Genomic DNA, 14,834 nt, shown 5'->3' on the forward strand with positions numbered 1-14,834 from the left:
GAATCTTCTCTGAATGGTAGTGTCCTTTTTATGACAGTGTTATATAGGCAATGCACTAGTCTTTTGTGGCTCACACTACTGACACCATATTTGTGGGTTTGAATCACACTGAGATCCCACCCCATGGCCTTAGACTGGTGATTCTGTACTTTTCAATCTGAACATAATAGGCAAAACAATGTAAAATATATACAATATCTTCACCAAATGGTTGAGTGACGATCAGTTAGGAACAATGAGCATAGTCATAGTAAAAGGTGTTTTAACAGTAGAGAAGAAAATCTTATTAACGTTATGCATGTACTATGTATGAACATAATGTATTTCAATGTGAAACATGTCTTTCAAGATGTCACACTGACGTTTGATCTTGTTTGTTGAATTCAATCAATGTCAAATTTGCTTAGCGTTTCAAAAAAAGGGCTGACCCAACACGCCTGATTGGCTGAACCAGACAAGCCTAATCAGGGCGGACATGCTCAATGCATCTTCCCGTTCTTTCTAAGAATCTCTGTGTGGGTTCAGATATGGTCTATACGTCCTTTTTTTAATCCAGTCGCTGTTGTACATATTTCCCTCCTTTCAGGAAGATTGATCTGATGTCTTCCACTATGTCGCTCTATGCAGTACTGGATCCTTTGTGATGCCTGAAGACACTAAACCTGATGATTGTAATGCTTGTCTTTAGATGCGCTGACAGAAAAACATGTCGACAGAACGGTGCTATGTTTAGTCTTGTGTCTCCCTCCATGCCAGCGGACAATGAGCTGATCAGCATAGTCTCTCTCAGTGTTTCAGTCACAGTGGCGATGTGTCATCGGCCTTATCGCCACAGTGATCTTACATTGCATTGTGAAGTCAGGCCACCCTCATTTGGACATTTGTCTGAATGCTCTTTCATGATAGTTGTGTTTCAGGATTGTGTTCCGTGGAACGCAGGGCGATGCAAGACCCCTAATACACTGCAATAATGTGCCAAGCATGTTGACACTGTCCAGCCAACTGACTAAGCGTTAAATAATAATTTCTGTTCTAAATGCTTAATCCACAGGCTGAAATGTGTTACAACCTGTGTTATGACGCCATCAGCCGTGTCCTGTCTCGGGTTCAGTGGTCTGAGGGAGGAGCAGGGCGCGGGGCTGGATTGGGACAGGAAGTGATTCACAGCACAACTTTGCGAACCCTACGGCTGTACTCGTCCTGTTGAGACACAGGAGAGCAGCTCCGGTTGGCTGCATCGTTCATCCGTGAACGATCTTTGATAGTGATTTACAATACCTTGAGGCTGGATAGAAAACAATGCCAGGATACCTTTTGCAGCCAAACTTCCAAAAGTTACCAGGGCACCCTCACCTTGTGGATTTTTTTTAAAAGCCTTTTTCTAAAACTCATACCATCATGAGGGTGGCAAACTATAGTGGTGTACACATGAGTATATCCAGATACTATAGAATGTGACACATACAGTGGGGAGAACAAGTATTTTATATACTGCCGATTTTGCAGGTTTTCCCACTTACAAAACATGTAGAAGTCTGTCATTTTTATCATATATACTCTTCAACTGTGAGTGACAGAATCTAAAACAAAAATCCAGAAAATCCCATTTTATGATTTCTAAGTAATTAATTTGCATTTTATTGCATGACATAGGTATTTGATACATCAGAAAAGCAGAACTTAATATTTGATACAGAAACCTTTGTTTGCAATAGATCATACGTTTCCTGTAGTTCTTTACCATGTTTGCACACACTGCAGCATTTGGGATTTTGGCCATACAGACCTTCTCCAGATCCTTCAGGTTTCGGGGCTGTCTCTGGGCAATACGGACTTTCAGCTCCCTCCAAAGATTTTCTATTGGGTTCAGGTCTGGAGACTGGCTAGGCCACTCCAGGACCTTGAGATGCTTCTTACGGAGCCACTCCTAAGTTGCCCTGGCTGTGTGTTTTGGGTCGTTGTCATGCTGGAAGACCCAGCCACGACCCATCTTCAATGCTCTTACTGAGGGAAAGAGGTTGTTGGCCAAGATCTCGCGAAACATGGTGCCAACCATCCTCCCCTCAATACGGTGCAGTCGTCCTGTCCCCTTTGCAGAAAAGCATCCCCAAAGAATGTTTCCACCTCCATGCTTCACGGTTGGGATGGTGTTCTTGGGGTTGTACTCATCCTTCTTCTTCCTCCAAACACGGCGAGTGGAGTTTAGACCAAAAAGTAGTGTGTTACTAATGGTTTTCTTTGAGAGTGTGGTCCCAGCTCTCTTCAGGTCATTGACCAGGTCCTGCCGTGTAGTTCTGGGCTGATCCCTCAACTTCCTCATGATCATTGATGCCCCACGAGTTGAGATCTTGCATGGAGCCCCAGACCGAGGGAGATTGACCGTCATCTTGAACTTCTTCCATTTTCTAATAATTGCGCCAACAGTTGTTGCCTTCTCACCAAGCTGCTTGCCTATTGTCCTGTAGCCCATCCCAGCCCTGTGCAGGTCTACAGTTATATCCCTGATGTCCTTACACAGCTCTCTGGTCTTGGCCATTGTGGAGAGGTTGGAGTCTGTTTGATTGAGTGTGTGGACAGGTGTCTTTTATACAGGTAATGAGTTCAAACAGGTGCAGTTAATACCGGTAATGAGTGGAGAACAGGAGGGCTTCTTAAATAAAAACTAACAGGTCTGTGAGAGCCGGAATTCTTACTGGTTGGTAGGTGATAAAATACTTATGTCATGCAATAAAATGCTAATTAATTATTTAAAAATCATACAATGGGACTTTCTGGATTTTTTTAAAGTGTACTTGTGATATAAATTACAGACTTCTACATGCTTTGTAAGTAAGAAAACCTGCAAAATCGGCAGTGTATCAAATACTTGTTCTCCCCACTGTAATTGATAATATGAGATAACCGGGAATTACATACATGGCATGGTATGAGGGGGATAAAATATAGCCTTGCGTAGCCTTGGGTTCGGGGTGTAGCCTTGGGTTTGGGGTGTAGCCTTGGGTTTGGGGTGTTGGCCTCTTCATTGGTGGTGGGGAGGGACTGGGAGGAACAGGGAATAGGGTAGTCTGTCGGGGTGAAGGCTGGGAGGAAATGTTTAACTGGGGGATGGGGAAATAGATATTTTTATTTACTTTCCACCCTTTTCTGTGTTAAAAAAACCAAATAGTTGAAACAAAGTATTAAAATATATCAGGAAGACTTGTGTACCTTAAATTTAAGGAATCGCTGGCTTCTCCCCCTATGCAGGAACTGGGAAATTACTCAAGGACCATGTCTTTCAGAGAGTTAGGACTACAATTTAGGAATGGTAAAATCTGCCACATTCAAATGGAGTGTGCTGGGTGATTGAGAAAGGGCAGGGTTGGATTGCCAAGATCTTGGTTACTCAGCCGTATTTAGCCCTCTTCAGAAAAGGTGTGTTAGAAGTATCGCTACCACTCACCAGGATAGCCTGCCAAGGACCTAGGAGAGGGTCATTCAGATCCGATGTTCAAGGGTAAAATCCCTTTCTTAAGATGTTGCCAGTGTCCTGTGAGATTTATAAATGCTTTTTACCTCCGGTCACACAACATAAGCAGTAGTGTTCAGGCAATTCTTAAACTGCAAAAGTACTTGTCAACCCAGCAGAATATATTCACAGATCCTCCACCTTTAATACAAGCTGACATTCTGTGACTGCCTATGCCTTTTGACAATAGCACACATCGACTTTTCATCATCGCTGTTATTTATTTAACCTACTCCACCACATTCTTTCCAATGGTCGTCCTTGGTGACCTTTGGACATAATTGGAAGGTTAGGAAGTGTGTGTTTCTGTGTGTGTGTGTGTTTGAGTGGTACAACATAACTAAACAACGAGGAACTGTGTGATATCTTCCTCTAGTCCCCAGATTTCCCACCTTGCTGCTGCAAGGCTGAGATACACAGATATAGTGGATAAGTGATTGCAACGTGTCTTAGCATGAGTTCCCATGATGCAGAACTAAAACCGCTCGATTGGCCTTGGTGCTTCTCCCAGTTTCTGTAGAACAGAGCGTTGCCTCCGGTAACACGAGTGAATGACATGAATGAACCTGTTTGCTCAAGGCGTTAGGTGCCTTGTCTTTTGTTAATGTTTGACTCAAGCATTGTTCACCAGTTCAAACTACACGCACCCAACAGTTTTGAGCACCGTTGGCTTCACTTCCTGTCAAGTGGTTTTTACCCACCTCGCAAAGGCTCAGTCACTCTGGTAGCAGAACCCGCTGACTTCGGAACAGCTAAAGCTGTAGCATCTCCATGTTATTATGTTTTGTAAAGCTGAACTGATTAACAGGGTTACACTGAAGTTAGGCTAATCGGATTTGATGTTCCAAAGCCAATCACCTGCACTTAGTGTGCAGGTTACTAGCTGATAACAAAGGTGGCACTCACTTTTGGGTGAAGAAAAACCCAAACACTGACAATGTCCCGAAAATGCAGGTGACTGAAGCGTTTAATAACCCAGCAGGTCAGAAGGCTGCCTGTGCGTTTGTGTCCACGGTATGTTCAGTGGGCTGATGGGTACAATACACTACAGGGCCTGATTTGCTCAGATACCACATGCTCTTTTTAGACTGGGGTTTCGTTGAGACGCATGGCTTCAAGGACCGACGGAAACCCGAACCACTTCCTGTCTGGCTGCCAATCGGGCTCAGGTCTGCCTCTTGTTGCCTTGTTAGGTCTTGCCTGCGAGAGGCCTGTTTTTCAGCGTGGTGTTGGCCGTGGACGTGCGGTAGCCACCAGCATGGGATCGGCCAGCATGCTGGTACCGTCACGCTACTGCTGGTGGGAGGACCCGCACAGGTCATCCAGGAAGTCAGAGGGGTGGAACAGCCACCTCTTCTCGTCCTGCTCAATAAATGTCAGTCAGCTGCAGCCGTGTATCAGTGACGTGTTTACACCCGTCTGTCTGCAATCTCTGGTGATTAGTAGCCTTCCTTCGCTGGTATGTTTGTCTCCGCCCCTGCTCCTCTCCTGCACTCCCGGCAGGTGGGCTGTGTTTGTGATAATAGCCTGATTGGTAGATGCCAGTGAATGTCCTCCCCTTTATGTCTGCAGTCGCCTTGCTGATGAGCGGCAGTTATTCACCATGAAAGATGGGACAGATGGGATTCTACAGGAAAGTGCCACAGCCTTTGCTAAGCGTTTGCAAATTGTCTTAACCCAGAAAAGCTCTCGCTTTGAGACAACTTTCTACTATTTGGACTGCTTAATTCTGCGCCACACTAATAGTAGTCTGGGGCAGAATTTGCTTGTTGCGAATATTTTTGGGAATTGCATGAGGTTTATTTCTCTATTGGCCCCTCCACAGAGAGAGGGAAAAAAAGTGGAAGGGAAGAGACTGATAGATTTGGTTGTTTGGATGCTGTTGTGGCCTTGCATGCCACTGCTTTTTCACCCTTCACTTGACATCCTCATTTCCTGGTTCCTGCTCAGCTAAACCTGATTTAGAGTCACATGACGCAACCCACCCGGGCTCTGGATAAGGGGAGGGGGGTGGACAAATTCAATTAGATACCCCAAAATGGATGAGACTCTCGTAAGGACAGATGGGAGGAGGAAGGTGCCCTTCAGTTCAGCCCTGCTCCCTTGTCCTTCCTCTTTCCCGTCTGTCATTGTCTCCTTCCCCTGCCTCTCCCCTCTTTCCCTCCTCTCCCTCCTCTCTCCCTGTTCCTCCCTGTCTCCCCTCCCTTCCACGCTCGTCTCCAGACTCTCTTCTGTTTTTCTAATTCTACCTCTCTCTGGTCTGACCTCTCTGTGTCCAACCTCTCCTTGAATCCTCCTCAACAGTAGCCAGGTCAGTGTACATGCAGCATATTAATGAGAGAAAGAGAGAGGGGGACAAATATGCACCTTCTTCTATCTGATTTGGCTTTCAGGCTTCACCACACCGCGGGTGCATTCATCTGGGTAGCATTTAGGACCTTTTGTAGACGAAATGAGGAAGGCTTGAATCTTTGGGTCATTAGAGCCATTATCTGTTCAAGACATTTGTCTTAAGAAACAAGACGTTTTGAGAAACTATTCCTTCTGCCAAGGCCTCCGGTCAGAATAGCTGTTTATTTGCCAGCTATCAGGGGTTCAAGATCAGTGACAGAGTATTATCAGTTCTACTGTAATCACGTGATAATGATCAGAACTAGCAGTACTGAATGTGGATCATCTTTATCAGTGGTTCTTAACTCCAATTCTAGTTGTGTATTTAGGGATTGATTCAGACTTGGGGCTCTGGGGGGGGGGGTGCAATGAGATACCAGGAAGAAACCTAGAAACCAGAGGTACTCACCAGTAATGCTGGTAAACACCAGACTCAGGCAGTGAGAAGATTGGAAGGTAATGACGTTGGTTATCACTGGTTTGGATTTACAGACTACTTGTTGGAGCGCCAAAGGAGAAGGCAGAGGTTGGCGTCAGGGCCAATAAAACGGGAGATGTCTATGCCTGCCCCCTGAACATTGACCAATCAGATTGCCGCAGGATGAACCTGGTTGGTTCAGGTAGGCATTATGTTTTTTCACTTGTTGCTCCGAGTTGCTGATTCGGCTTTCAACATCTAGGAAATGAATGTACAATGGACTAAGAATGATTTACTGATCAAAAGGTACTGTCCACAAAGAACCCTTTTATCATCATAGAAAAGCAGACATTTTCATTATTAACTTTACTTAAATAGGATATGTGAAGATGAACATGCCAGTTGATTGGTTCTGGTTCCCAAAACACAATCCACTGTTTTAATGCTGTGGCAACTAACGGATTATTAGTGGTCACAGGGATGGTGAGCTGAACTAAAGTAACTGGACTCCGGCTTTTGACCCCTCAGACACAGACTTCAACGCGGAGCATGACAGAGTGGAGGATATGTGGTTGGGGGTGACCGTGGCCAGTCAGAGACAACCAGGGGGTCGGATCCTGGTGAGTTACACCCAGTCTGCCTATCAATGCTTCACCGGATCTAGAGGTCATGAGTCACGTAGCTCTTATACCCAACCAAACCAGGAAGCTAAGCTTACAGAACACGTTAGTGTGAATCACATCAGAACATTATCAAACTTCCGCCAAGAATCCTGTCAAAAATTAAGCTGCGTGATTATTTCCTGGCGAATGCTGATCTGAACTAAAGAAGATCAAATCGCATTGCGTCTCCCTCCTCCCCTCTTTGCCCCTCTCCTCCTCCACCCCTGTCTTCCCTCATTCTCTCCCTCTTTCTCTCAGACTTGTGGCCATCGGTTTGTGAAGATACCCGGTACCACGACCAAGCCCCACCAGATGATTGGGAAGTGTTACATCCGCAGTAACGACCTGATGTACGACCCGAATGACGAGCAGTGGCAGAAACCCTACGAGGTGTGCCGAGCCAACGACGAGCTGTCGGCGGGCCAGGAGCAGTCCATGTGCGGCTTGGGCATGTCCGCTGCCATCACCAACACAGATGTCATCCTGGGGTCGACTGGCAGCTATGACTGGCAGGGTAGGGTGCGAGCCGGCTAACCGGCGTAGCTGAATCTCTGTGTGATTTATGGGAGCGCCGGTCTGTGGCCAACACTCTCGCTGCTCTGCTTCTCATTCAGGCAATGTCCACGTCATCTGGAGGAACCTCAATGACAGCTACGACACCAGGAAACGCAGCTTCCCGATATTAGATAAACGGAACATTTACATAGGTACAGTGTTGACTTGATTTTGCCCCAAAATCCTCCAAAGATTTGAGCCTTTTCTGACGTGGCTTACCCCTAACACGTGCGGTAATCATGTCGCTGTGTAGTTTGTGCTGAGGTCACAATAAAAATCTTCTCAGACTGTTTATCCTGAGTTTTTTTTGAATGGGTAACGGCAGTGTCGCTTGCCATCGCGTCTCCAGGTTACTCCGTGGCAGAGAGCCAGCGCCTGCTGAGCCAGGACCAGGACACGGTGGTGACAGGGGCGCCTAAGGACAACAAGGACGACTCCAAGGGCTCTGTCATCATGGCCGTGAAGGACTCGAAGGCCGGCGATCTGCTGACCCGCCGCCTCACCCTCAGAGGGGAGCAGACGGGCTCCTACTTCGGGAACTCCCTGGCTATTGCCGACTTCAACAATGACGGGTACCAGTTCAGGCTTTTCCTCCATGGGACACGAGCAACTTGGCATTTAGTGAGAGTGCTCACTGAGAATTCAACAGCGATATGAAGAGGACATTTTGCTTAACACTAATAAAGCCAGGCCTTGGAGCTGCTCAACTCCCTGCCCACTCCTGGGCTTGGGGAGTCATTAGAGACTCAAACATGTTCTTAGTAACTGTGTTATTAATATACATAATACTTTTGTAAAAATTGTAATATGAAAGGTTATTGACCTCAAAACTGTCGGTTGGAACCACACTCTCTTTATTTGCATACTCGCAGTTGGAACGACCTGATCGTCGGAGCCCCGTTCTACTTTGACCGCAAGAAGGAGCATGGAGGCGCAGTGTACATCTACATGAATAAGAACGGCTCCTTCCAACAAAAGTCAGACGTCATTCTGCGAGGCCCTAGAGGCTCTGCGTTTGGAATGGCTGTGGCTTCCATTGGAGATGTTAATCAAGATGGCTTCCAAGGTAAACAACATTCAGTTGTAATTAACCATGGGTCTGTTTTCACCGATGCTTAAAACATTGAGGTGGTGGCTCCCTCTGGTGGCTCTGACAGGATATAAAATGTAAAACTAAATTTGAATTCCACATATCAGAATACGCATCTTGGCAAGAAAGTTTATCTCTGAAAAGGATGCATTTATAATCATGTGTTTTATTATTTATTTGAATTTCCATTAACTTCTGCCGAAGCGCCAGCTCCTGGGCGCTTGTAGACATATTAAGTACAACAAAAATACATTGAATTACTGTGTGCGTTTCAGAGTCCAGAACACTATACAGTAGCTTATAGTGTGTCTGGGATGCCGGCATCTAGGCATTGTTTACCTGTCAGACTTTAATGAACTGTGCATTTGAATCCATTTGAAAAGCTCTTGTTTCAGGCTCTGTACGCTCAGTGCAGAGAGGTGCCATTACGTTTTGCTCTCTGCTGCGAGTTTAGGGAGACAACAAGACTTGCGTGGAACTGTGTTGGATCCAACCCTTCCTCTCCTATAGTTCTTCCTCCATCCCTCCCTCTCTCTCTCTCTCTCTCTCTCTTTTTCATCTGTCTCCCTTCCTTCTGTTCTAGATTTTGCGGTGGGCGCTCCGTTCCAAGGGACAGGCAGCGTATTTATCTGGACAGGAAGTGCTCAGGGCATTTCCCAGCAGCCCAGTCAGGTACAGATCCTTGGTCATCTCTAGCACCCCAACTCCCAGGCTGCCCGAGCTGCACACCAAACTCACCTCCGAATTAACTTCCATTCACATAGCCAGAGGTTTACCTGGTTTCAATGTTACACAAAGGAAATGCTAAATATATGTACAGGTCCCGAAATAATTAAGGGACCCCTACACCTTTTTCTTTCCTTTCCAAAAAAGTTGAAAAGGAAGGTTTTGAGTGAGGAACAGAAGGGTTCGATTAAAAGACCACTGGAAATTGAATGCTTCTGTTCCTCATTCAAAACCTTTTTTACTTTTTTGCAAAGGAAAGAAAAAGGTGCAGTGGTCTCTTAAATCTTTCCGGAGATGTATGTACAGGACAGCAAGGTGGGGAGCATCTGGGGGGATGGGATGTGAGCAGTATACATATAATGTTGTGGAGATTACCACAAATGATAATGAAAAGTCTGAATTCTCAAATGTAACCCTTTTTAATACAGAGATTGCTGAAAACAGTGGTTACTCTCTCCTATGCAACACACTGCTTGGCTAAACTGGAGTCAACCCAGTGGTCAAACCCCCTTCCCGGAGCCCTTGGGCTTTATCTGTGCAGAACAGGAAACAAACAGATTAACAGAGCCCTCAGTCCTTCTGACCTGTTAGTTACTTACTTAGATGCCCCAAGACACAGCAAGATCCCTCTTAAAAAAGGCCTGTTCATTGTTATTTTGTCATATATCCCATTTAAGTTTCCACAATACAACAGTGTCGGTGGGGAATTTCATCCTGCAGGGCTTGTGTTGCACCCAGATTCAGAAACTTTCCATAACGACATTGGGTTTTTCCCAGGTGATCGAGGGAAAGGATATAGCCGAGGCGGGGTTCAAGACGTTTGGCTACTCCATCAGCGGAGGACTGGATGTGGATGACAACCTATACCCAGACATGGTGGTCGGTTCACTGGACGACCGCGTGGCCTTGCTGAGGTGACTGACAGCGGAGTGCCCCTGTCTGTGTTTAAATGTGATTTAGTGGTTCACTCTGGTCACACGACCACCCAAGCACCTCCAAAACACACACTCCCCGAAAGTGTGATCTCATCTTATCTGAAAGTGACCCCACGCCGTGCGTGGCGTATCACTGCCGTTCACAACTCCAGGCCAAATCGGGTTCAGGTGTGTAGCAGGTCGTTGGAGGCGAATGCGATGCTCTGTTTCAATACAGTATGGTCTGAACCAATGAGTGACTTGCAACATGGGACACAGAAGGGGAATTAAAATGGGTGATCATGTGACTGGAATGGATCTTTAAAGATAGGAACAATGTTATGTGTTTTTATGGGTATCTCTTAGACCGGAGCTGTTGTGTAATGCAGTACCAACCTCTGTACCAACTGTACATGTGAACTTGCTATTTGTCTTAACAGGGCCCGCCCTGTCATTCACCTCAGCAAGTCCCTTAAAGTGACGCCAGAGATCGTAGACCCAAAAGACTGTGACAATTGGTGAGATGTTTTCTTGGATCAAAGCATCTGGACCCGAGTGTTCTTCAGTGCAACTGAACATTCAGTGTTCCAGCAACAGTAATTGACAGTAATTGTACCCCTTATCATGACAGTGATTATAACACTTTTTATTACAGTGATTATTACACTTCTCATGACTGTGATTATTACACTTCTCATGACAGCAATTATAACACTTTTTATTACAGTTATTATTACACTTCTCATGACAGGGATTATGACGCTTTTCATGACAGTGATTGTAACACTTCTCATGATAGTGATTATAATTTCTAATACCAGGGATTATGACACTTCTCATGAAAGGGATTAATGCACTTCTCATGACAGTGACTATATCACTTCTCATGAGAGGGAATATAACATTTCTCATGGCAGTGATTACCTGACCGCCTGGGTGTGTCTGTATGTTGACAGTGTTGAGGTGGAGGTCTGCTTCTCCTACACAATCAGCACTGGGGACCTGAACTTCCAAAAGAACATCAGTGAGTGTGGTTTTGTGACTACATTGCTAATTCGTGAGCTCTGTTTCACAGCCCTTTTTGTGGAGGGCTGTCACTTATGTTTGCTGTTTCCTACACTACTGGAATGTACTTCAGTTAACTTAATACAGTTTATTTGCCCCTAAGTTAAAACTGTTAGACAAGGATGAATTGTGTTGAAACTAGGCACAACAGGCAGGTATAGTGACAAGCTATTAACTAATGGGTGAAACTGATTGATTGTCATAAAAGTCTAGGCAATTAGTAATGTTGATCAAATGGAAAAAGGTGTAAATTAGCAGACGTTTAGCCTTGAATCCAACGAGCTTGTGGAGAAACACAATATTATGATCTGTTAAGAGGATGATTGCGTCGTCCTTGAAACTTCCTTGTAGCCAAAATCATAAATCAGATTACAGAAAACGGATATTTTCTGCATAAATCTAATATCTAGCATATATAAGCAACCACATACAGTGGGGAAAACAAGTATTTGATACAGTGCCGATTTTGCAGGTTTTTCCACTTACAAAGCATGTAGAAGTCTGTAATTTTTATTATAGGTACACTTCAACTGTGAGTGACAGAATCTAAAACAAAAATCCAGAAAATCACATTGTGATTGATTTGTAAGTAATTAATTTGCATTTTATTGCATGACATAAGTATTTGATACATCAGAAAAGCAGAACTTAATATTTGGTACAGAAACCTTTGTTTGCATTTACAGAGATCATAGGTTTCCTGTAGTTCTTTACCAGGTTTGCACACACTGCAGCAGGGATTTTGGCCAACTCCTCCCTACAGACTCCTCCAGATCCTTCAGGTTTCTGGGCTGTCACAGGGCAATACAGAATTTCAGCTCCCTCCAAAGATTTTCTATTGGGTTCAGGTCTGGAGACTGGCTAGGCCACTCCAGGACCTTGAGATGCTTCTTATGGAGCCACTCCGTAGTTGCCCTGGCTGTGTGTTTCGGGTCGTTGTCATGCTGGAAGACCCAGCCATGACCCATCTTCAATGCTCTTACTGAGGGAAGGAGGTTGTTGGCCAAGATCTCGCAATACATGGCCCCATCCATTCTCCCCTCAATACGGTGCAGTCGTCCTGTCCCCTTTGCAGAAAAGCATCCCCAAAGAATGATGTTTCCACCTCCATGCTTCACGGTTGGGATGGTGTTCTTGAGGTTGTACTCATCCTTCTTCTTCCTCCAATCACGGCGAGTGGAGTTTAAACCAAGAAGCTCTATTTTTGTCTCATCAGACCACATGACCGTGTCCCATTCCTCCTCTGGATGATCAAGATGGTCATTAGCAAACTTCAGACGGGCCTGGACATGCGCTGGCTTGAGCAGGGGACCTTGCTTTAATCCATGACGGCGTAGTGTGTTACTAATGGTTTTTTTGAGACTGTGGTCCCAGCTCTCTTCAGGTCATTGACCAGGTCCTGCTGTGTAGCTCTGGGCTGATCCCTCACCTTCCTCATGATTATTGATGCCCCAAGAGGTGAGATCTTGCATGGAGCCCCAGACCGAGGGAGATTGACCGTCATCTTGAACGTCACCATTTTCTAATAATTGCGCCAATAGTTGTTGCCTTCTCACCAAGCTGCTTGCCTATTGTACTGTAGCCCATCCCAGCCTTGTGCAGGTATACAATATTATCCCTGATTTCCTTACACAGCTCTCTGGTCTTGGCCATTGTGGAGAGGTTGGAGTCTGTTTGATTGAGTGTGTGGACAGGTGTCTTTTATACAGGTAACTAGTTCAAACAGGTGCAGTTAATACAGGTAATGAGTTGAGAACAGGAGGGCTTCTTTTTGTTTTCAATTCCGTCTCTCACAGTTGAAGAGTACCTATGATAAAAATTACAGACTTCTACATGCTTTGTAAGTAGGAAAACCTGAAAAATCGGCAGTGTATCAAATACTTGTTCTCCGCACTGTATGTTACAGATTCTGAAAATTCAGAGTAGGCTGTCAAGATACTAATTTTCAATGTAATCAAATCTGATAACATTTGATAAATTAATCAATGTGAAATTATAAAGGAATATAATTAGATTAGCAATCTTTCTGAAATTGCCTGTGGTTAGTATTCTAGCATTTGTCTCATCTCTTCTCAGCTGTGAATTACACCGTGAAAGCCGACCTGACGCGGAACAAACGCCGGGTCCGTTTCCAAGACAACAGCGCGGACAGCTACACGGGCTTCTTGTCAATGCCATCTGAAAAATGCAAAACGCTAAAGCTTGGGCTAGCGGTAAGGACATGCCAATTGCATAGCCTGTTTTAAGAGCATGGACTGGGCTTTCTTGATATCATAATTCTTGTTCTGTACGCCACCACAATGGATTTGAAATGAAACAACAGAGATGCAATTGAAGTACAGACTTTCAGCTGTAATTCAAGGGGTTGAACAAAAATATTACAAAATAATACAAATGTTAATACTTTTGAAGTCTTAAAGACTGCTTGAAGACTGATTGAAGTCTGGAACGCATGGACATCACCAAATGCTGGGTTTCCTCCTTTATGATGCTTTGCCAGGACTTCACTGTAGCTGTCTTCAGTTGTTGTTGGTTTGTGGGTCTTTCTGCCTTAAATTTGGTCTTCAAAACATGAAATGCATGCTCGATCGGGTTGAGATCAGGTGATTGACTTGGCCATTGCCGAATATTCCACTTCTTTGGAAGCAACTCCTGGGTTGCGTTCACATTATGTTTCTAACCTTGCCTTTCTATTCTTGAGGCTTTTGAATGGTTTGCACCTTGTGGTGAACCCTCTGTATTTGCTCTTGTGAAGTCTTCTCTTTATGGTAGACCTGGATATTGATATGCCTACCTCCTGGAGAGTGTTCTTCACTTGGCTGGATATTGTGAAGGGTTTTCTTTATCATGGAAAGGATCCTACGACCATCCAGGACGTCCAGGCCTTTTTGTGTTGCAGAGCTCACCAGTGCGTAATTTTTTCTCAGAATGAATTCAATTGTTGATTTGGCCACTCCTAATGTTCCTGCTATCTATCTGATGGAATTTTTATTTTTTGTAGCCTAAGGATGGCCTGTTTCACTTGCATTCAGAGCCCCTTTGACTACATGTTGTGAGGTTAACAGTAACAGCTTCCAAATGCAAATGCAACACCTGGAATCAACTCCAGACCATTTACCTGCTTAATTGATGAAGAAATAACAAAGGAATAACCCACACCTGTCCATGAACCAGCTTTTGAATCAATGGTCCAATTACTTTTGTTCCCTTGAAAAAGAGGGGGTTACATATTAAAGAGCTGTAATTCCAATTTGGATGTGAATACCCTCATACTAAAGCTGAGAGGCTGTACTTTAAGGCCATATTATTTAACTGTAACTTGAATATATTTTGGGAAACAGCCAAAATAACAAAACTTGTGTCAGTGTCCAAATATTTCTGGACCTAACTGTAAGTAAATACATTAATATAATGTATATTATTATTTTTGTACAAATAAACACTAGCTTTCCAAATAAAGGACTTTAGTTCGCCTTTCTGGTTCTTTTGCACAGGACTTCAGTTG

The 14,834-nt window shown here is 44.5% G+C and overlaps 1 protein-coding gene across 1 annotated transcript in view; it reads left to right on the plus strand.

Moving 5' to 3' along the window:
* LOC105013108 (integrin alpha-3) overlaps positions 1 to 14,834 on the plus strand; it is a 35,373-nt gene that overhangs the window by 12,808 nt on the left and 7,731 nt on the right. The window contains exons 2-12 of the mRNA XM_010874402.4: positions 6,392 to 6,519; positions 6,846 to 6,937; positions 7,238 to 7,493; positions 7,594 to 7,686; positions 7,884 to 8,106; positions 8,407 to 8,600; positions 9,208 to 9,296; positions 10,128 to 10,264; positions 10,705 to 10,782; positions 11,221 to 11,288; positions 13,406 to 13,542. Coding sequence (XP_010872704.2) covers positions 6,392 to 6,519; positions 6,846 to 6,937; positions 7,238 to 7,493; positions 7,594 to 7,686; positions 7,884 to 8,106; positions 8,407 to 8,600; positions 9,208 to 9,296; positions 10,128 to 10,264; positions 10,705 to 10,782; positions 11,221 to 11,288; positions 13,406 to 13,542 — 1,495 coding nt within the window. The remainder of the gene's footprint in view (positions 1 to 6,391; positions 6,520 to 6,845; positions 6,938 to 7,237; positions 7,494 to 7,593; positions 7,687 to 7,883; positions 8,107 to 8,406; positions 8,601 to 9,207; positions 9,297 to 10,127; positions 10,265 to 10,704; positions 10,783 to 11,220; positions 11,289 to 13,405; positions 13,543 to 14,834) is intronic.

This window comes from Esox lucius, chromosome 11 (genome assembly GCF_011004845.1).
Source record: "Esox lucius isolate fEsoLuc1 chromosome 11, fEsoLuc1.pri, whole genome shotgun sequence".
Lineage (NCBI taxonomy): Eukaryota > Metazoa > Chordata > Actinopteri > Esociformes > Esocidae > Esox > Esox lucius.